The sequence below is a fragment of the Hylobates moloch genome, unplaced genomic scaffold (assembly GCF_009828535.3).
Source record: "Hylobates moloch isolate HMO894 unplaced genomic scaffold, HMol_V3 SCAFFOLD_10, whole genome shotgun sequence".
NCBI lineage: Eukaryota > Metazoa > Chordata > Mammalia > Primates > Hylobatidae > Hylobates > Hylobates moloch.
In genome coordinates this window covers 21,839,686-21,861,620 of record NW_026652285.1, presented here as the reverse complement: position 1 = coordinate 21,861,620, position 21,935 = coordinate 21,839,686, and the positions used below count along the sequence as shown (strand labels likewise).

The window sequence follows — 21,935 nt, the reverse complement described above, 5'->3', positions numbered from 1 at the left end:
TCTATTAAAGGTAGTAGGTTTTTATAATCTGTTAGACGTTCTTTGCAAACTTTATTAATGTGAATACATTTGCTTTTTTAAAAAAATTAAGTGAATTTCTAAAGAAAATAGAAATTAAAAATTTTTAATTTAAATTTTGCTTTATAGTTTAATTTTTTAGTATCATTTAGAATTATCGATTATTTTACTATATTCATATATACTGTCCCAGTAACCTGTTATTCTCTTTAAAGAAAAAAGTATTCATTGTCTTCTTTAGATATTTACAAATATCTGATTTTAAAAAAATAAACATCACAAATGTCTATTCAATTAAGCTTCAGTTGAGTTGTTTTTTTCTCAGAATGATTAAGAATGTAGCACTTTCATTAGTGATGACTTTGGTCTAAAGGTCTGAAATTTTCACTTAAATTACTTTCAGAACCAGTTTGAGGCATCAGGCTAGAAACAGTTTGTAGTTTGTCATTCACTTATTCTGTAGACTCGCACTCCCCGTAACTTTTGGTCCTTTCCAAAAGCAAATTCAATTTTATAAGATGAAGATTTGACTTTGAGATCATTCAAAAGAATGTCAGAGGGGCCGGGCACAGTGGCTCATGCCTGTAATCCCAGAACTTCAGGAGGCCAAGGTGGGTGGATCACTTGAGGCCAGGAGTTTGAGACCAGCTGGCCAACATGGCAAACCCCTGTCTCTACTAAAAATACAAAAATTAGCCAGGCGTGGTGGTGCCCGCCTGTAGTCCTAGCTACTCAGGAGGCTGAGGCACAACAATTGCTTGAACCCAGGAGGCGGAGGCTGCAGTGAGCCGAGGTCGCACCACTGTTCTCCAGCCTGGGCAACAGAGTGAGCCTCTGTCTCCAAAAAAAAAAAAAAAAAATAGAGAAAGTCACAACATTTTGAACAATGTCAAATGTCATTGCTCTTCAGCATTCCAAAATGACAATTTGAAACATTAGGAACATTAGGATATAAAAGTTTGGTATGATTGGTTAATTACTTTATAGTCATGCCCTATCTTTGATTTGTTAGACTTCCCATGCTTTAAATCTTGATATAAGTAGGGCCTTTAAAATGGTCAACTAAAAAGTCACCATTCCTCTGCGTTTTTTCGTGACTTGATTTGTAAAACACAGAATGGGATTATTGTTTTGCCATGCGTCTGTATTTAGCAGATGATTACTAGATAATAATTATAATTTCTTATGTTATAAAAAAGAAAGTACATAAACAAAAAAGCTCACTTTTTTGTCTAAATTGTTTTTGCTCTTATACAACAATAGAATACATATTTAAGTTGTATTTTTATTTGCATTTAATAATTTATTAATTAAATGTATTTCTTTGTCAGATTTCAAATGACTGAGGTGACTTGTAAGAATTTGTTTTATGCCCTGTTGCTGATCAAATCATTGGTCTTCCCTATAGCTCCTTACAAAATTACGCAATCAGTGTTCCATTTGGAGTAAACATTTAGTGTCTTATCTTGATGATAGAGTAATTGGCTACATTTCTGTTTCTATGCATGAAGTTGTGTAAAAGGACCAATTGACACGTATAATTGGCAGAGAGCATGAATTCTGGAGTTAAACATTTTATCCCATTCTCACTACTTACTAATTGTATGACATTGGGCAAGTTATTTAGCTTCTCAGCCTCAGTTTCCTCATCTGAAAAAAATGAGGACAATATCTACTTCCAGGTTTATAAATAGTTATATATATTTTAAAAGCACTATGCACAATAGCACATGTCAATCATTTAAGAATAAATGTTTGTTTCCTTTCCTGTTCTTATTTTCACATATTGGTAGTTTGAGACTAAGTTAATAACTTTTTAGGCAGTCACCCTAAACATGACTTTCAAGAGTTATTTTAGGATTAGTCTGCCTTTTACTTTAGTAAGTACTGTATTCTCTCCATTGCCAGGAGGGATATTTGAAAAAGGAAGGAATGATTTGAATGTTGTAAATAGCTAACCGAATATAGTGTCTTGAGGACATATTTTTGATAACTGTGTTTAACATCTTCATAAAAGTGTTTTTTATTTATCTTCAATCACAGGTACGGGAACCTTAAAGATAGATTTTGTTGGAGAGCTGAATGACAAAATGAAAGGCTTCTATAGAAGTAAATATACTACCCCTTCTGGAGAGGTGCGCTATGCTGCTGTAACACAGTTTGAGGTATGGGTTATTCTTCTCTAAAATATTATTATCCTTAAATTAGGCATTCTGACAAAGCTGTGTTTTATTATGTGGGGTGATTATTTGAGGCTAGGTGCCCTTGGCCATGATTGTATTCACAATTTTAGAATTTTTATTTTATATTTAGCCATTATCTCTATAGAAAGGAGGGAATTAAGGGTATGGGTTGGGGAATGATTATATACAGTTATACACACACATACTCAAACACACGACACATTTTGATACCTGAATTGCCTGTATACTGTGTACCTTTCTTAAAATCATTCTCTTAGTATTTGACACCTATGGCTTTGCCTACAGCATTATGACCTGTTTTCTAGCATTCCTTTCCTTCTTTGACATCTTTTGTTTATCTTACTGTAGTATCTGTGCTGTCTTTGATTTTTTTTTCTCCGTGTGTGTGTGTGTGTGTGTGTGTGTGTACATATATATATATATATATATATTTGCTGTCCTATGTAGGCCAGGATGATTTTTATTTATCAAGTATTTGCAAATTATATAAATTGTTTTGAACCTGCTAGTCATATTTTTAAGTGTTAAATCTAATTAAATTTATTTCTATAAATTTCAATATGGATAAAGAAACAATTCATGATATCCATTCTTATGTTTCTGCCCATATCCCTACATTGTTTGCTTGTTTGGGATAACCTAAAATTTTTTATCCAGTTTACTACTAATTTGTTTTACCTGATGTATCTTCTCTTTCAATAATTTTATGTTACCTTCTGTTTGGAATAATATTTGCCACAGATATTTAGGTTTAATTCTGTGTTTGAATGATTCCAATGCCTTTCTCTACCTGCTTTGAACACTTCATCCTCGAATGGTTGGCTGATATATGTCTCTAAACAATTTTTTTTTAGGAGAAAATATGTGGGTAATGTAATTCCTGAGCCTTTGCTTTTCTGAAAAATCTTTCATTTGCCTTTATACGTGACCAGATTTACTGGGTATATAGATTTGTTGATGAAAAAAGGTGAAAAGAGCAACTTTTGACATCCAGGAGTTGTCTGGCACTCACAGCTAGCCCATGTTATTCTCCCTATTAGACATAATATTACAGAATACCAACGTTAGACAAGGCTACTTGAGACCATAATAAAGTGAGACAAAACAAGGGCATCCATAATTTTGCCTAGGTACAGTACATACAGGATCACTATGCTACCCGCAAAATATCAAACATCTCCATCTCTCAGTTAAAATGAGTGACTACTGCTTCTTTACCAATTACAGTTTTAGATTTGCTCTAGTCTGGCCTCCGTATAGATAAGATTTATTGAGATACCTATCCATAGAATTGCGTCACAGGACTTCTTGCAGCACTCAATCTAGAGTGAATCCCTGCTTACTTAGACCCTCTTCCAAATCATGTAAACCAAATCCCAAATCGTATAGTGGGTTCTTTCTTACATTCTTATGGAGACACCATTGGTTCCCTATGGTGTGAGTTCTCTCTTGCCATGAGTAATAGGCCCAGCTCATTCAATTGTAAGAGTGGTACAATCAGCTTACAATTTTTCACTTTCAAAAGTCTGTGAATATTGTTTCCAAAGTCTTCTACATCTCACTTTTTCAAGAGGAGGGGTCACAGACTAAAATGTTTCCTCTTCCTTTGTAGGTAAGATGTTGTTTTGTTTTGCTTTGTTTTCTTCCTGCTTGCTTGTTAAATTACATCTTGATCTTGAAAATTAAACTGTTTTTTAAACCATGTGTTCACTTTTCATTGATTTTTGCATAGTACTTGGTGAACCTTATTGATTTTTAGATTCAGATATTTTTTCAGTGTGAAAGAGTTTTTCTGTTATATCTTCACTGTGATATCCATTCCATTCCCTTCTCAGCTAATACTCAGTTTAGCTCTAGTATCTGTCTCTCACATATATGTTTAATTGCTTTTATCACTTTGTCCTTTAGATATTTTCAAACTTAAATCTTGTTATCTATGTCATTAATTTCCTTTAGTATAAATTCATTTCTCTACTGCTGCTGCTTCTAATTTAGATGCTTCTGTGCTGCCATTTCTTTCCTTATACTCTCCCTTCTTTTCAGATGTCTTATTTATTCATTGATAGAATTCATTGTTTATTTAATGTTTTTGAGAATGTAGTCAGCCATCTAAAATTTTTTCCCTGCTTTTCCGTAAGTTTCTTCTACCTCTTTGGGTTTTTTTTTTTTTTTTTTTTTTTAAGTCGAATTCTTGCTCTGTCACCCAGGCTGGAGTGCAGTGGTGCAATCTCGGCTCACTGCAACCTCCACCTCCCAGGTTCGAGTCATTCTCCTGCCTCATCCTCCCGAGTAGCTGGGATTACAGGCACGTGTCACCATGCCTGGCTTATTTTTGTATTTTTAGTAGAGACAGGGTTTCACCATGTTGACCAGGCTGGTCTCAAACTCCTGACCTCAGGTGATCCATCCACCTCGGCCTCCCAAAGTGCTGGAATTACAAGTATGAGCCACTGCACCTGACCTGTTGTTCCTTTTCATGATACAGAATCTTGTCATTGGTTCCATTTTATTTACTAAATAAATGGAACATTCTGTTTACTAAAGTTTCTTTCTTTTATAACTGATACCCTGCAGAATCCCTAAGTTTTATTTTGCTTTCATAAGTTTGCTCTTTTTTAAATTTTTAATGAAAGAGCAAGGACTCAAGTAGGTCAAGTGGTGACAGTTTTATGTGTAGCATATGGAAGTGCCATTAAATGAATGACCTGTTTTGAATTGATAGAGCATCTGTCTTTATTCCCATTGCTGCCATTCCAGATAAAGACAAGCACATCAAAGATTGAGAATATTTTTATTTTTAATTCAAAAATAAAAGCCAGAGAGGCAACTTACCATGTTTTCCCAACTTTGAATTCTTGTAGCATACTCTTTACTGTTCTGTGCTCTGTGTTGTGTTAACATTATTGATTTGAAGGCATTTGCATTAAATTTGAAATGTTAAAATGTAAACAAAAATTTAATTGTAAATAATTATATTGTTAAAATCCATAGCAGACACAGTGCCTGGATAATTGCTGGAATGGCAGTGGTAGCAAGTGTTGTCTTTTTTTTCTAGTTAACGCCTAGCTTGTTGCCTGGCACTGAAGAGAAAGTAAATATTTGAACAAGGGAATGAATGAATGACAGAGGGAAATGGCGACTGCTTTATGAAATAACTTGTTAGGTTAATTCTAAGGTATTTATATTTCGTCTTCTTTTCTTAAGGCTACTGATGCCCGAAGGGCTTTTCCTTGCTGGGATGAGCCTGCTATCAAAGCAACTTTTGATATCTCATTGGTTGTTCCTAAAGACAGAGTAGCTTTATCAAACATGGTATGTATGTGTTTATAAGTTTATCTAAAATTTTAATAAGCTTTAGCAGATTTAGTTTGCTGATTAGATGGGATAATGTGAAACCACCTACTACAGTGCTGGTATATTATAGGAACATAAATATTAGTTTTCTTTATTTTCAATAAGCCTCTTTTTCTTTCTTTTTTTTTTTTCTGTAGAGTTGGGGTCTCACTATGTTGCCCAGGCTGGTCTCAAACTCCTGGGCTCAATCTGTCTTCCTGCCTCAGCCTCCCAAAGTGCTGGGATTACAGGCATGAGCCACCATGCTCAGCCAAGACCTCTTTTTCTTGATAGCTTTATTTTTGGAGAATTTTCTCTTTGTCAAATTCCTTGTTAAATACATTTATAAGATTATCTACTTCTTTTAATTTAGAGAGGTAAATTAAATGACAAGTTTAATAGATTTATAGTAACTAAAAGCAAAAGGTCTTGGGCTGGACATGGTGGCTTACACCTGTCATCCCAGCACTTTGGGAAGTCAAGGTAGGCAGATCGCTTGAGGTCAGGAGTTGAAGACCAGCCTGGCCAACATGGTGAAATCCCGTCTTTACTAAAAATACAAAAATTATCTGGGTGTGGTTGCATACACCTGTAGTCCCAGCTAGTTGGGAGGCTGAGGTGGGAGGATCACTTGAACCCAGGAAGCGGAGGTTGTAGTGAGCTGAGATCACACCACTGCACTCCAGCCTGGGTGACAGAGCCAGACCGTATCTCAAAAAAAAAAAAAAAAAGAAAAGAAAAGAAAAAGGTCTTGACTTTTTAAATGTCAAAAGAAAGCCAGGTGTAGTAACTCTTGCTTGTAATCTCAGTGCTTTGGGAGGCTAAGGCAGGAGGATTGCTTGAGGCCAGGAGTTTGACACTAGCCTGGGCAACATAGTGAGACATCATTTCTACAAAAGATTTAAAACTTAAAAATTAGTCATGTATGGTGGCACATACCTGTAATCCTAACTACTTGGGAGGCTAATGTGGGAGGATCTCTCGAACTTAGGAGTTTGAGGCTACAAGGAGCCATGATTGCACCACTGTATTCTAGCCTGGGTGACAGAACAAGACCCCATCTCTTAAAAAAAAATAGGCCAGGCATGGTGGCTCATGCCTGTAATCCCAGCACTTCAGGAGGCTGAGGCAGTTGGATCATTTGAGGCCAGGAGTTCGAGACCAGCCTGGCCAACATGGTGAAACCCCATCTCTACTAAAAATACAAAAATTAGCCAGATATGGTGGCAGGCGCCTGTAACCCCAGCTACTTGGGAGACTGAGGCAGGAGAATTGCTTGAACCTGGGAGGCGGAGGCTGCAGTGAGTTGAGATTGCGCCACTCCACTCCAGCCTGGGTGACAGAGGAAGACTCCATCTCGGGTGAAAAAGAAAAGGTTGCAACAGAGCAAAACCCTGTCTCTATGTTTTTAAAAAGTTAAAAAAATTCAAAAGATATAGCTGCATAATGAAGTATATTTAGGTTTCTGGCTGTTTGTATTCTTGGAATGTATTCTCTTCACCAGTGTTATTGATCTCATTCATGAACAGGGTAAGCATTCCCCACTTGAAGTGTATTGTCTAGGACTGTCTTGTGTGGGGAACTTGGAAAAACCTGCTGCACCTGAAAATAACTGTCTTTTATGTATTTATTGGGGAAGAGAATCCCATAAATAGAATGTCATTCTCTTCTCACATATTCTTAGAAGAGGAGGCTAATATATTAAACGGAAATATTCATTCACACTTCAGTATGAGTGAATTTATCAGTGTGTTCTTGAATAAGTCTTCCTTGGAAGGAAGAATAGAGAGAGCTTGAGGAAACAGCCTGAATAGGAAAAAGGGGGAGAACACCAAAGGAAATTAGGGACTCCAAAGGTAAAGTTGAAATTTCTTCACAAATAAGCTTAGAGCCAACTTTGGTAGAGAATGTCCTCAATCCAGAAGTTTGTATCCTTTGAAATGGGAGATTCTACAGTTATATTATATTTTATTTATTTGTTTTTGAGAATGAGTCTCGCTCTGTCGCCCAGGCTGGAGTGCAGTGGTGTGATCTCAGCTCACTGAAGTTGAAGCTCTGCCTCCCTGGTTCATGCCATTCTCCTGCCTCAGCCTCCCAAGTAGCTGGGACTACAGGCACCCACCACCATGCCTGGCTGATGTTTTGTATTTTTAGTAGAGACGGGGTTTCACCATGTTAGCCAGGATGGTCTTGATCTCCTGACCTTGTGATTCGCCCGCCTCAGCCTCCCAAAGTGCTGGGATTACAGGCGTAAGCCACCGCGCCTGGCCCCTATTTTATTTTTGTTAATAGTCATTTTCTCGTAAACTTATGTCAGTTGAAAAGTATGAAGCCCTTACTTAAATCATCCCAATGCCTGGCTTATAATAAGTATTTGAGAAAAGTCCATTCCTCTTTTCTCTCACAGGTCCTTGGTAGTTTTAACACTTCAGCCTCCAGCTTCTTGGTATGAGTGTTTTATCAGACCACTTTCCTTCTTAAAGACAGCATAAAAGCACTGGATGAATTGGGGTAGAGAAATAAGCCATGCTAGAATAGAAAGGGGGAAGAGATGCAATAAAGCCTACAGTTTTTGGCAGGTATTTGCTCTGTGGTATTAATGTAAACCTATTTAAATTTTTCTTTTTTTTCTTTCTTAAAGAATGTAATTGACCGGAAACCATACCCTGATGATGAAAATTTAGTGGAAGTGAAGTTTGCCCGCACACCTGTTATGTCTACATATCTGGTGGCATTTGTTGTGGGTGAATATGACTTTGTAGAAACAAGGTCAAAAGATGGTGTGTGTGTCCGTGTTTACACTCCTGTTGGCAAAGCAGAGCAAGGAAAATTTGCGTTAGAGGTAAATGTACTTGAAGAGGATTGTTCCAACAGTCCATAACTCCAGGTTGGGGAATTTACATTTCTGGTCAATTATTAGTACAGTTATTTATAATTTAATCTGAAAGTTGTGCTACTTGGTTTATTTTTAATAGAATTTTGGAAATGCCAACCTTGGTGTTTCGTTATTTTATGAAATAATAATTAAGAGAATATAAGAGTGGAATTTCTCTAGGGAATGGGTCGGAAAATATGTAGTTATATGTTTCATATCAAGTTATAAATGGATTAAAGTTTGGCCATTGTATTCAAAGTTTGGAGCTAAGGCAGTCTTCAGAGGTAGGGCTCCCTGGGATTCATTTCTAGTAATTTAAGATACATTGGCTTGCAACAGGATTCCTTTGTGGGTTTCAATATGAATTATAATAAAATATTTATTAGATGGTTATTTTGTTTATACTTTTATAGGTTGCTGCTAAAACCTTACCTTTTTATAAGGACTACTTCAGCGTTCCTTATCCTCTACCTAAAATTGATCTCATTGCTATTGCAGACTTTGCAGCTGGTAAAGTAAATTTCATTTTATTGCTGAATTGTAATAACTTTTTAAAATTTTGTGACTTTTGATGCAAGAGTATATATATATATATATATATCAATAAATGTCTATATTTATTTTATGAAGGTGCCATGGAGAACTGGGGCCTTGTTACTTACAGGTATGTTAATGATGTATTACCCTGCCATATCTTTTCAATCACTGATTTCAAAAGGGCTTCCCTCCTAATCACAGTTCAGTAGCTTCTGCTTTACAATTTGGTGTAAATTTTTCTACCTTCCCCCACTTCCATGCACATTTCAAGAATGCAGATGGACACCCCTCCCTTTGGTGTTACTGTCTGAGGGTATAAGATTTTAAAGTGAGCATCTGGCGGTGGTAGCATTTTTAGATATATTCTTGGCTAAGTTTCTCATTGCAGTGCCTTTCTTTCCTGCCAGTAGTTTCATAGCTATTTATCCAGCTTGGAGAACCTTCCCTAATTTCATATCTGCTAGCCAAGTTTTTACATGTCTGTCACCACAACATAAACATGTGAGCTGAATAACTTTTAAAAGCAGAGTCTGTCTGTGAACAAGTTTTTGCCTTCTACTTTCAATTGCCTTCTTAGATGAGCTAAGTGTTGGACAGCTGGCTCACTGCTGTTTTTGGGACTATGGAATGCATCTTCCTCCACCACTCCCCTCATGTAATGGAAGGACTTTCTTCTCTCTCCATCTAGCACAGTAATCCGTAATCCCTTAGTCAATGTTTTCCCAAAATTTCAGGCAGCTATTCTATCAACAAACTGATAATTAAACTTGTGTCACATCTTTGATATTCTGTTGTATTAATTCTGTTGGGATAGTTTTTAATCTTCCTGAAACTTTTTCTTTCCAAATTAGGAAATATTTTCCTAATATCTCTAAAGCCTAACTTGTCCATCTCACTTACTGTCTGAATCTTCCCAACTTATGCATGCCCACTTTTATTGTTTAAATTTGTTTTTTGTTGTTTTTTTTTTAAACACAGGGAGACTGCATTGCTTATTGATCCAAAAAATTCCTGTTCTTCATCCCGCCAGTGGGTTGCTCTGGTTGTGGGACATGAACTCGCCCATCAATGGTTTGGAAATCTTGTTACTATGGTATTTAATATTTTTAAGTGCTCAAATATATTTATCTTCATCTTACTCCACATTATTTTGGCTACATAGTATTTCAAGTTTGGCTGCAACACTGTGCCAAAAAATAATTGAGTGATAGAAAAGTATTATTTTAAAAAGTCCACTTTGAAAGGGCTTATCAGAATCTCTGCATTGAACAAGGGCATATGGACAGTCTTTATTCAACAGACTCTTCCTAAACTGTTCTACAATTTGTCTGCAAATGGGAAAAGTCAAGATACTAATTTGGGTGAGAGAAAAAGATTCCTCTTAGGTGTAGATGAATGAATCATGCAGTGAGATTCCAGGCTAACCGTTGTTTCTTGAATCTTATTTGTTAATCTGATTCACAGCTGAAAAGTAACCTGATGAATAACAAACTGATCTTTAATTAGAGCGAAATGTTTTTAGGAGTCAGTTTTTTCATTGCCTAAAATGTTAAGTTGAAATTGAATGAAATAAAAGTTAACAAACTGCAGAGTAACTGCAGAATAAAGCTGTATTAAAATTCCAGCTGTTCTGTTGAAATCCTTATAATGTTTGCAGTAATGATCTCTGTCCTTCAGTCCTGATTTTTCACTCTTACTCTAAATAAATACTATTTATGAATGCCAACTGTGTTAGAGCTTGGGAGCACAGGATTTAATAAGTGAACTAGATGTACCTCTGCAATTAAATAACTGGATATTCTGGAGCCAGCTAGATTCCCTGACAACATTTTAGGCTGCCAAAGAGCAGAACCTGATTTGAATGTAGATTGAGCCCATACGTCATATAAATAAGAATGTAAGACATTTATCAACTATTATGTGTCTCAGAGAGTTTCTACAGAAAGTCAACCCTTGAAAATAAATATTTTCCTTTTATTTTGGATATTTAAAATTTTACAGGTGAAAAAAATTCTTTGAAATATAATTTCAGGCTGGGCGCGGTGGCTTACGCCAGTAATCCCAGCACTTTGGGAGGCCGAGGCGGGTGGATCACTTGAGGTCACGTGTTCGAGACCACCCTGACCAATGTGGCGAAACCCCATCTCCAGTAAAAAAAAAAAAAAAAAATAGAAAATTAGCTGGGCGTGGTGGTGTGTGCCTGTAATCCTAGCTACTCTGGAGGTTGAAGCAGAAGAATCGTTTGAACCTGGGAGGGAGAGGTTGCAGTGAGCCGAGATCACGCCACTGCACTCCAGCCTGGGCAACAAGAGCGAAACTCCATCTCAAAAAAAAAAAGAAATATAATTTCATGTGGAACTATGTGTTGGTGCCTGTATTCAAATATGTGAAGAAATGGCCTTTTCTTCTAATGCAGCGAGTTTGCTACTTTGTACCAAATAGTTTTTTTGCTTGGCTTTGAGAGAACTTTATGATTTTATTTTGAAACTACAAGCAATAAATTTTAGTAGGGGAAATGTGTACATTCTTATTAAACAACTTTTTACTGGTTTTATGTAACTATTCTAGTTATTAGAACTGAAATTCCAAGGGCTTAGGGATAGGTTGGAAAATAAGTTTCATTTTATACTGGTTTATTTTAGAAAGCTACTAGGCAAATAGCCACTTATCACGTAATATCAAAATAATTTTTTTTTTTTTAAAGACAGAGTCTCACTCTGTCACTTAAGCTGGAGTGCAGTGGCACAATCATGGTTCATTACAGTCTTGACCTCTGGGCTCAAGCAATCCTCCTGTCTCTGCCTCCTGAGTAGCTGCAATTACAGGTGTGTGGCACCATGCCCAGCTAATTTTTGCACTTTTTGTAGAGACAAGGTTTCACTGTGTTGCCTTTTGTAGAGACAAGGTTTCACTTTGTTGCCTAAACTGGTCTCAACCTAACCAGTCCCCCCTGAAAAGGCCAGGTGTGGTAGCTCATGCCTGTAATCCCAGCACTTTGGGAGGCTGAGGTGGGAGGATTGCTTGAGCCCAGGAGTTAAAGGCTGCAGTGAGCTACGATGGTGCCAGTGCCACTCCAGCCTGGGCAACAGAATGAGACCCTGTCTGAGTTTGGGGGAGAAGTTATTTACAATGTTTTGAAAATATCCTTTGGCCCAGGCATGGTGGCTCACACCTGTAATTCCAGCACTTTGGGAGGCCGAGGCAGGTGGATCACTTGAGGTCAGAAGTTCGAGACCAGCCTGGCCAACATGGCAAAACCCTGTCTCTACTAAAAATACAAAAATTAGCCAGGCATAGTGATGCATGCCTGTAATCCCAGCTACTGGTGAACACTCCAGCCTGGTGACAAAACAAGACTTTGTCTCAAAAAAAAAAAAAAAAAAAAAAAAAAAAAAAAAAATGATGAAAACGACCCTCAGATATAATTCTAATATCACCAGTTGGCCTTTCTTGACATCTCTTTTAGTCTTCTCTCTTTTTCAGAAATGTGAGTTCCTTGCCAAATGTTTTGAACTGAATTTTAAGTCATTAAATTGTGAGTTTTGGAGTATAGTGGAAGGGACGTGTGAGTGTTTTAGATTAGTAGCATGACAATCATTTCATTTTCTTTAAGTATTTTCATCTTTTGTTTTTAGGAATGGTGGACTCATCTTTGGTTAAATGAAGGTTTTGCATCCTGGATTGAATATCTGTGTGTAGACCACTGCTTCCCAGAGTATGATATTTGGACTCAGTTTGTTTCTGCTGATTACACCCGTGCCCAGGAGCTTGACGCCTTAGATAACAGCCATCCTATTGAAGTGAGCCATACTTTCTAACCATTAGCCTATGACTGCTCTCATTTACAATGAAATACGTAATTTGTTACATAGATACCTTGGACTTTGAAAAGAAGAGAAAATAGCATGGGTGATTTTACTGGTTCATATTTCTAGTCTTGAAAAGCTAGTAAGTCTAAGTTCTAATTAACATTTCTTTTTAAGGTAGGCAGTAAAAAAAAATTGGTCTGGCCAGGCACAGTGGCTCACGCCTGTAATCCTAGCATTCTGGGAGGCTGAGGCGGGCGGATCACCTGAGGTCGGGAGTTTGAGACCAGCCTGACCAACATGGAGAAACCCCGTCTCTACTAAAAATACAAAATTAGCCAGGCATGGTGGCGCATGCCTGTAATCCCAGCTACTCGGGAGGCTGAGGCAGGAGAATCGCTTGAACCTGGGAGGCAGAGGTTGCGGTGAGCTGAGATCGTGCCATTGCACTCCAGCCTGGGCAACAAGAGCAAAAAACTCTGCCAAAAAAAAAGAAAAAGAATAGTATGGGAGAAATCATACCTATTGGGTAACACTATGGTTCCATTGTTTATGTCAAGGAAAATTCTGGACATATTTTATTGTCAGGGTCTGTTTTATGAATACTTTAATTCTGTTGACTTAGCCTGTCCCTACTTCAGTTTATATATATAAATTTTGTGTCTGAAGAACTAGAGTTATAATCCTACTTCAACATATTTAATTAGGCTCCCATATAATTGTAATTCATTACAATTAGTGCAAGAAATCTAATGTTCTTCACCTCCATGTCTTCCTCATCACTCTTCTGCAACTACCCCAAAAATAAACAGAACCATAGTGGCTTCTCTCTCAGCAGAACAAAGCCAGGAATGGAACCCAGGCTCTAAGGGATGACAGGAATCATGTTCTATTCAACTTTATTATTATTAGTTACTACATTTTTCTGAGGACCATCATTATACATTATGAGTGAGTTAAAGGCAGAAAAATGTAAGTTAGAAGGGTTTTCCTAGAAAGCGTTTGATGTAATTCAGTATTACAGGCTATCTGCTTCCTGTCATAACCCTGAATCACACTGTCTGCCAGGTCAGTGTGGGCCATCCATCTGAGGTTGATGAGATATTTGATGCTATATCATATAGCAAAGGTGCATCTGTCATCCGAATGCTGCATGACTACATTGGGGATAAGGTAAAAAAAAAAAAAATTTAAATATTTCATTCTTTTATGGTGAAATCATAGAGTTTTGCATGAAAAAAATGTATCACTTTATTTGGATTAAGTTCCCAAATAGTTTCTGGCTTGTCATTTTTTTTTAATGACCAAAAAGAATGAGAATTCAGTTATTTGAAGTTGACTACTGTGGTCTCTTAGATGGGTGATGTGCAAGTATGTTTGGGAGTGGGAATGGGAGGCTGGTATAAAATTTAAGAGCAAGAATAGAAGGCATAGAGTATGCATTATTAAATAAAAGGCAGTAGGCATCAGAAAGATATATGTGTTTCAGTGTATCTGATACTTGAGTATTTGAATAAATTTGTTTTTGATTACTAATAAACAAGTATATTATAAATTCTGAGATATGACTTCCCTGGATTTTAAAAATTGTGTTTTCTCAGGACTTTAAGAAAGGAATGAACATGTATTTAACCAAGTTCCAACAAAAGAATGCTGCCACAGGTAATCTTTAATAGCTTGAGATAGAAATGGAGAGAAAGTATTGTCACTCTATCCAGGCTGGGACATTTTTTTTTTGTTCTGAATACTTAACTCAAGGTCAGGATCCATGTAATAAGTAAATTAACCTTATTTGAAGCTGTGTTCAGGTTGAATATCTCTAATCTGAAAATCTGAAATTTGAAATGCTCCAGAATCTGAAACTTTTTTTTTTTTTAATTAAAGTTCTAGGGTGCATGTGCACAACGTGCAGGTTTGTTACATCAGTATACATGTGCCATGTGAGTTTGCTGCACCCATTAACTCGTCATTTACATTAGGTATTTCTCCTAATGCTATCCCTCCCCCAACCCCCTACCCCATGACAGGCCCCGGTGTGTGATGTTCCCCGCCCTGTGTTCAAGTGTTCTCATTGTTCAATTCCCACCCAAAATCTGAAACTTTTTGAGGGCCAACATGATGCTCAAAGGGAGTGCTCATTGGAACATTTCAGATTTTGGATATTCCAATTATAGATGCTCAGCTAGTAAGTATAATGCAAATATTCCAAAATCCAAAAAAAATATGAAATTCAAAACACTTCTGGTCCCAAGCATTTTGGATAAGGGATACTCAACCTGCAGTAAGTCATTGGGTCAACATGAATCAGGACTCATTATCCCTTTGGTCATCCTCCAGCATTCTGCTTTCCATAACTGAATATTTTGCCAATTTAAAGAGTCTGGGCTGGGTGTGGTGGCTCACGCCTGTAATCCTAGCACTTTGGGAGGCCAGGATGTGAGGACTGATTGAGCCCAGGAGTTCAAGACCAGCTTGCAACATAGCAAGACCCCACCTCTACAAAAAATACAAAAATATTAGCCGGGTGTGGTGGTATGTGCCTGTAGTCCCAGCTACTCAGGAGGCTGAAGTGGGAAGGGTCACTTGAGCCCAGGAGTTTGAGGTTACAGTGAGCAATCATGGCACCACTTCACTCCAGCCTGGGCAACAGAACAAGATCCTGTCTCTGAAAAAATAAAAAATAAAGGGAATACAGTCTTGTGTTGCTTAACAACAGGGATATGTTCTGAGAAATACGTTGTCAGGCAATTTCATCAATATGTGAACATCATAGAATGTACTTACATAAACTTACACAGTATGTTCTAGGCTATATACACCTAGCCTACATGGTATATCCTGTTGCTTCTAGGCTACAAAATACCTGTACAGCATGTTACTGTACTGAATACTATAGGCAATTACAACACAATGGTATTTGTATACCTGAACATTTCTAAATATAGAAAAGGTACAGTAAAAATACGATATTAAAGATGCTCCACCAGCTGGCTGATATGCCTGTAATCCCAGCGCTTTGGGAGGCTGAGGCAGGTAGATTGCTCGAGCCCAGGAGTTTGAGACCAGCCGGGGCACCATGCCAAAACCTCATCTCTATAAAAAGTACAAAAATTAGCTGGGTGTGGTGGCATGTGCCTGTAGACCCAGCTACTTGGGAGGCTGAGGTAGGAGGATCACTTGAGCCTGGGAGGTCAAAGCTGCAGTGAGCTGTGATTGGGCCACTGCACTCCAGCCTAGGCAACAGCAAAACTCAGTCTCAAAAGAAAATAAGGTGCTACACCTGAATGCAGCTTATAGGACAACTTATAGAAGTTGTTCTAGTTGAGTTGAGTGGTGAGTGAATATGAAGGCCTAAGACATTACTGTACACTACTATAGATGTTATAAATACTTTACACTTAGGCTACACTAAATTTATAAAAATAATTTTTCTTTCTTGAATCATAAATTAACCCTAGCTTACTGTAACATTTTAAATTTACTTTTTAATTTTTTTAACTTTTTGATTCTTTTCAGTTCTTTTTTTTTTTTTTGAGACGGAGTTTCGCTGTTGTTGCCCAGGCTGGAGTGCAATGGCGCAGTCTTGGCTCACCACAACCTCCGCCCTCACGGATTCAAGTGATTCTCCTGCCTCAACCTCCTGAGTAGCTGGAATTACAGGCATGTGCCACCACGGCCAGATAATTTTGTTTTTTTTTTTTTTTTTTAAAGACAGGGTCTTGCTCTGTCACCCAGGCTGGAGTGCAGTGGTGCAATCTTGGCTTCACTGCAACCTCCGCCTCCTGGGTTCAAGTGATTCTCCTGTCTCAGCCTCCCAAGTAGCTGGGAACAGGTGTGTGCCACCATGCCTAGCTAATTTTTGTATTTTTAGTAGAGAAAGGGTTTCACCATGTTGGCCAGGCTGGTTTCGAACTCCTGACCTCAGCTGATGTGCCCACCTCGGCCTCTCAAAGTGCTGGGATTACAGGTGTGAGCCACCGCACCCAGCCTAATTTTGTATTTTTAGTAGAGATGGGGTTTCTCCATGTTGGTCAGGCCGGTCTTGAACTCCAGACCTCAGGTGATCTGCCCGCCTTGGCTTCCCAAAGTGCTGGGATTACAGGCGTGAGCCACCGCACCCAGCCTGGATATTTTTAAAGTGAGGTTAATTGAATGGGTATAATGGCCTTAAGTTTGTCAGTGATTGTTTAGTAGTGATCTTGAACATGTTTCAATTTCTTTGTTTCTCCTTAACTCATCTGTTTATCTTTTATTATAATTCGTAATTTTTCTTATAAATTAGAATGATTAAGTATATCTCAGAATAAAAGACCAGTTTTGGCCAGGTGTGATGACTCACACCTGTAATTCCAGCACCTTGGGAGGCTGAGGCAGGCGGATTGCTTGAGCCTGGGATTTTGAGACCAGCCTGGGCAACATGGTGAAACCCCATCTCTACAAAAATTGCAAGAAATTATGGGCCGGGTGCGGTGGCTCACGCCTATAATCCCAGCACTTTGGGAGGCCGAGGCAGTGAATCACCTGAGGTCAGGAGTTCAAGACCAACCTGGTCAACATGGTGAAACTCCATCTCTACTAAAAATACAAAAATTAGCTGGGTGTAGTGGCACATGCCTGTAATCCCAGCTACTCAGGTGCCTGAAGCAAGAGAATTGCTTGAACCTGGGAGGCAGAGGTTGCAGTGAGCTTAGATCATGCCACTGCACTCCAGCCTGGGCAACAGAGCAAGACTCCATCTCAAAAAAAAAAAAAAAGCCAGGTGTTGTGATGTGCACCTGTAGTTCCAGCTACTCAGGAGGCTGAGGAGGGAAGATCACCTGAGTCTGGGAGGTCGAGGCTGCAGTGAGCTGTGATTATGCCACTGCACTCTAGCCTGTGTGACAAAGTAAGACCCTATCTCAAAAAATACCAGTTTTTATGATAGAATTTACTTAGTTGCAGAAGAGGGGTGGCAAGGGGAATATTAATTTGGCTCACTGTTTCCTCAACCTGAAAGAACCAAAGAATTAGCAGTGTAGTGTCAAAAGTTAAATAAAATTTCTTTTTTGTTTAGGAAAATAAAAATATAAACATTTTAGATGATCATTGTTTATCTTCTAGAGGATCTCTGGGAAAGTTTAGAAAATGCTAGTGGTAAACCTATAGCAGCTGTGATGAATACCTGGACCAAACAAATGGGATTTCCTCTCATTTATGTGGAAGCTGAACAGGTAAACATATAAAGTCTTTCCATTTGTCTGATACTGTATTAAATGAAATTCAGTACAGTGTATCAAGTTTGCTTTTCTGTACTTCAGGTTTTCTAGTGACATTTAAACCAGCCCTGTTACTCTTTTATCAGTAATTTTACAGCTTGCATCATTAAAATTATACATACTTAAGAGAGAACAAAATGTTACCTGCTTGTCTTGTCTCCAGTTTCATTAAATGAAATTGTTCTCTTCAATTTATTTGCCATGGTTCTGTGAGCTGCATGGGGATTTAATTCCTGTTCATTTTTAGGGAAGTGGATTCATAGTTCTTTTTTAGTATGTTTTTTTTCTTGTCGTCCTACATTGTCCACAAAGCTAAGTATTTTTTTATTATTGTTTTTATATTTTAAAAACTTGAGACGAGGTCTCGCTGTATTGCCCAGCCTGTTCTGGAACCCCTGGGCTCAAGTGATCCTTCCACCCCTGCCTCCCAAAAGTGCTGGGAATGCAGGTGTGAGCCACTGCACACCCGGCCAAAGCTAAGTATGTTTTACAAATAATTTCTCAATGTGGCAATCTAAGTTATAAATTTGCTTTTCTGCACTTTTGTATTCTAGGTGACATTTAAACCAATTCTTGCACTCTCAAAATGCTCCCAATTTACATGGAACATTTTCATGTGTAAGCTTGCAGATTACCCTTTCAGAGCCAAATCTTAACTTTTAACATGATTGGATTTTACACTAAAGTGTGCACATTGGAGGACCTCTCAGTTAGATTGGCTGCAATAACTTGGAAAGGCAATTTAGGGAATGCAATTGATCATGTTTGGTGGAAAAGAATACCTGTAAGTTTAGTGACCTACCACTGTGACCATTCTATTTCTTTGCAGTCTTTTTTCTGCACTTGGGACTAGTCTTGTTATAGGAGATGACTAATTGAATTTGATGTTGACACTGCATATAGACTGACTCTTTTAAGAATATTAACATACAAAAATTGTTGTTACTTTTCACCTGGGCATTTCATTCCCTCAAAACTACTGAACTATTGGCTGGGCCAGGCACAGTGGCTCACGCCTGTACTTAGAATACTGGGAGGCCAAGGTGGGAGGATTGCTTGAGCTCAGGAGTTCAAGACAAGCCTGGGCAACATAGTGAGACCTCGTCTCTACTAAAAGTAAGAAAAACTAGCTGGGCATGGTGGCACGTGCCTGTAGTCCCAGCTACTTGGGAGGCTTAGTTGGAAGGATCGCTTGAGCACAGGAGGTGTTAAGGCTGCAGTGAGCTGTGATGGCAGCACTGCAGTTGATCCTGGGCAACAGAGCAAGACCATGTATTAAAAAACAAACAAACAATTGGCCAGGCACAGTGGCTCACATTTGTAATCCCAGCACTTTGGGAGGATCACTTGTGTTCTGGAGTTTGAGACCAGCCTGGGTAACATGGCAAGATGCTGCCTCTACCAAAACAAAAAAACAAACCCAAAACTATTGAAATGTTAATGATTACACATAAAGCAGATTATTAAGCCGTAATTTTTTTCTTAAAGCAGAACACACTTTTAAGAGATAATAGTTTCAGTTAGAACAGAGAACAGTAATGCCACACTTCTCAGTGTTGCTGAAACTCTTTCCATCCAGGGGCTTTCAAGTTCTTGCTTTCTTTGTTTTCTTTTTTGTCTACAGGCACAGCCAAACTCATCCTCCATTTTGCGTTGTAATAAAAGGCCAATGGCCTGGTGCAGTGGCTCAGACTTATAATCCTAGCACTTTAGGAGGCTGAGGCAGGAGGATTGCTTGAACCTAGGAGTTCGAGATCATCCTGGGCAATATTATAGTGAGACCCTGTCTCTAAAAAAACTAAAAATAAATTAAAAATATATTAATGAAATTAAAGGCCTGTCTGTCGCTCTTAATTCTTTTAGGAATAGGAGAGCTGTGTAACATATCTTGATTATGATCTGTTTCTCACTTTACATTCGCCAAATTTAAATGTTTTTGCTCTAATTCTGAATCAATGTAAAAGCTTTCAACTTTCTCAGGGAAATCTGTGTGATATATAACTGATTATATATATAATTAATATCTACTGTTAACGTTCATTAATAGTTTCCCTATGGCATCAGAGTGGCCATTGCTTTCTCACTTAAATTTTTTCTTAGTTTTTCAATTCTATTTCTTGCAGTAAGTTTATCCGTGAAGCTCATTAGCCCAATTTTACATTTGATTTAGGTGATCTAAAGTCTGTTTTATCTTGTGTTACTTGAAATCCAGGATGTGGTGACTACTAAATGACACAAATGACTGCATATTGTTGAAGTATTTTGTAAACATATGTACTTACCATTGTTGCCTCTGGCTTTTTAGTTATTTGGACTTTTCTCTTTATTATTACCATCTTCATCACAATTGCATTTTGTATACTCATGAGGCATTTGGTTGTGCTCGTCACAGAAATATTGTCTCCCTCCTTTTCAAAAACAAAAACAAAAACCCCAAATGGTGTCAGTACTATTATAGCCTTTGTTTTGCTTCTTTAGGTAGAAGATGACAGATTATTGAGGTTGTCCCAAAAGAAGTTCTGTGCTGGTGGATCATATGTTGGTAAGTAAATGGCTGTAAGTGGGATATGATTGATGAATTTGGATATTAACTAATAGGAGTAGTATTCCAACTAATAGGAAATTTTTCTTTTTTTTTTTTGAGAAGGAGTCTCACTCTGTCGCCCAGGCTGGAGTGCCACAGCGTGATCTCGGCTCACTGCAACCTCCACCTCCTGGGTTCAAGCAATTCTCCTGCCTCAGCCTCCCTAGTCGCTGGGATTACAGGCAGACGCCTGGGTAATTTTTGTATTTTAGTAGAGACAGGGTTTCACCATGTTGGTCAGGCTGGTCTTGAACTCCTGACCTGAAGTGATCCACCCACCTCAGGTGGCGTGAGCCCAGTTGAAAATTTTTAAGTTTTAATATAATTTAATAAAAGCAAGAAGATAAAAATAGAACAAAAAATGAAATTCAGGGCCAGGCACGGTGGCTTACGCCTGTAATCCCAGCACTTTGGGAGGCAAGGCGGGCGGATCACTGGAGGTCAGGGTGATCAGCCTGGCCAACATGGTGAAACCGTGTCTCTACTAAAAATACAAAACAGCCGGGCATGGTGGCCGGCACCTGTAGTCCCAGCTACTCAGGAGGCTGAGGCAGGAGAATCTCTTGAACCTGGGAGGCGGAGGTTGCAGTGAGCTGAGGTTACACCACTGCACTCCAGCCTGGGCAATGGAGCAAGACTCTGTCTCAAAATAAATAAATAAAAAGATAAAAATAAAAATAAATTTAGGGGCTGAGAGCAGGCTGGGCAAAATGGCAAAACCCCGTCTCTTAAAAAAAAAAAAAAAAAAGGCCGGGCGCAGTGGCTCACACCGGTAATCCCACACTTTGGGAGGCCGAGGTGGGCGGATCATCCGAGGTCAGGAGTTCAAGACCAGCCTGGCCAACATGGTGAAACCCTGTCTCTATTAAAAATACAAAATTAGCCGGGCGTGGTGGCACATGCCTGTAATCCCAGCTACTCAGGAGGCTGAGGGAGAATCGCTTGAACCCAGGAGGCAGAGGTTGCAGTGAGTCAGGATCGAGCCATTGCACTCCAGCCTGGGAAACAAGAGTGAAACTCTGTCTCAAAAAAAAAAAAAAAAATAGGAAACTTAGCTGGGCACAGTGGTGCACACCTGTAGTCCTAGGTATTTGGGAGGCTGAGGGAAGCAGATTACTGGAGTCCAGGAGTTCAAGGCTGCAGTGAGCCATGATCGTGGCACTACACTCCAGCCTGGGTGATAGAGTGAGACCTTGTCTCAAAATAAAAATAAGAAAAAAATTTAGGAAATAAAAAAGGAGATTCACAAGGTATTTGTAGTATTTAGTCACTTTCTTAGTTTTTGAAATTCCATGTTTCTGTGTGTTATTGGAGGCTATGATG

At 38.5% G+C, this 21,935-nt stretch overlaps 1 protein-coding gene across 5 annotated transcripts in view; it reads left to right on the top strand.

Annotated features, from left to right (window-relative positions):
* NPEPPS (aminopeptidase puromycin sensitive) overlaps window positions 1-21,935 on the top strand; it is a 103,398-nt gene that overhangs the window by 56,089 nt on the left and 25,374 nt on the right. For all 5 annotated transcript variants that reach the window (XM_058446056.1, XM_058446057.1, XM_058446059.1 and 2 more), the window contains 11 exons: window positions 2,062-2,183; window positions 5,427-5,534; window positions 8,197-8,397; window positions 8,844-8,940; window positions 9,061-9,094; window positions 9,946-10,060; window positions 12,603-12,767; window positions 13,842-13,946; window positions 14,375-14,435; window positions 17,874-17,983; window positions 20,507-20,570. In XM_058446056.1, coding sequence (XP_058302039.1) covers window positions 2,062-2,183; window positions 5,427-5,534; window positions 8,197-8,397; window positions 8,844-8,940; window positions 9,061-9,094; window positions 9,946-10,060; window positions 12,603-12,767; window positions 13,842-13,946; window positions 14,375-14,435; window positions 17,874-17,983; window positions 20,507-20,570 — 1,182 coding nt within the window. The remainder of the gene's footprint in view (window positions 1-2,061; window positions 2,184-5,426; window positions 5,535-8,196; window positions 8,398-8,843; window positions 8,941-9,060; window positions 9,095-9,945; window positions 10,061-12,602; window positions 12,768-13,841; window positions 13,947-14,374; window positions 14,436-17,873; window positions 17,984-20,506; window positions 20,571-21,935) is intronic.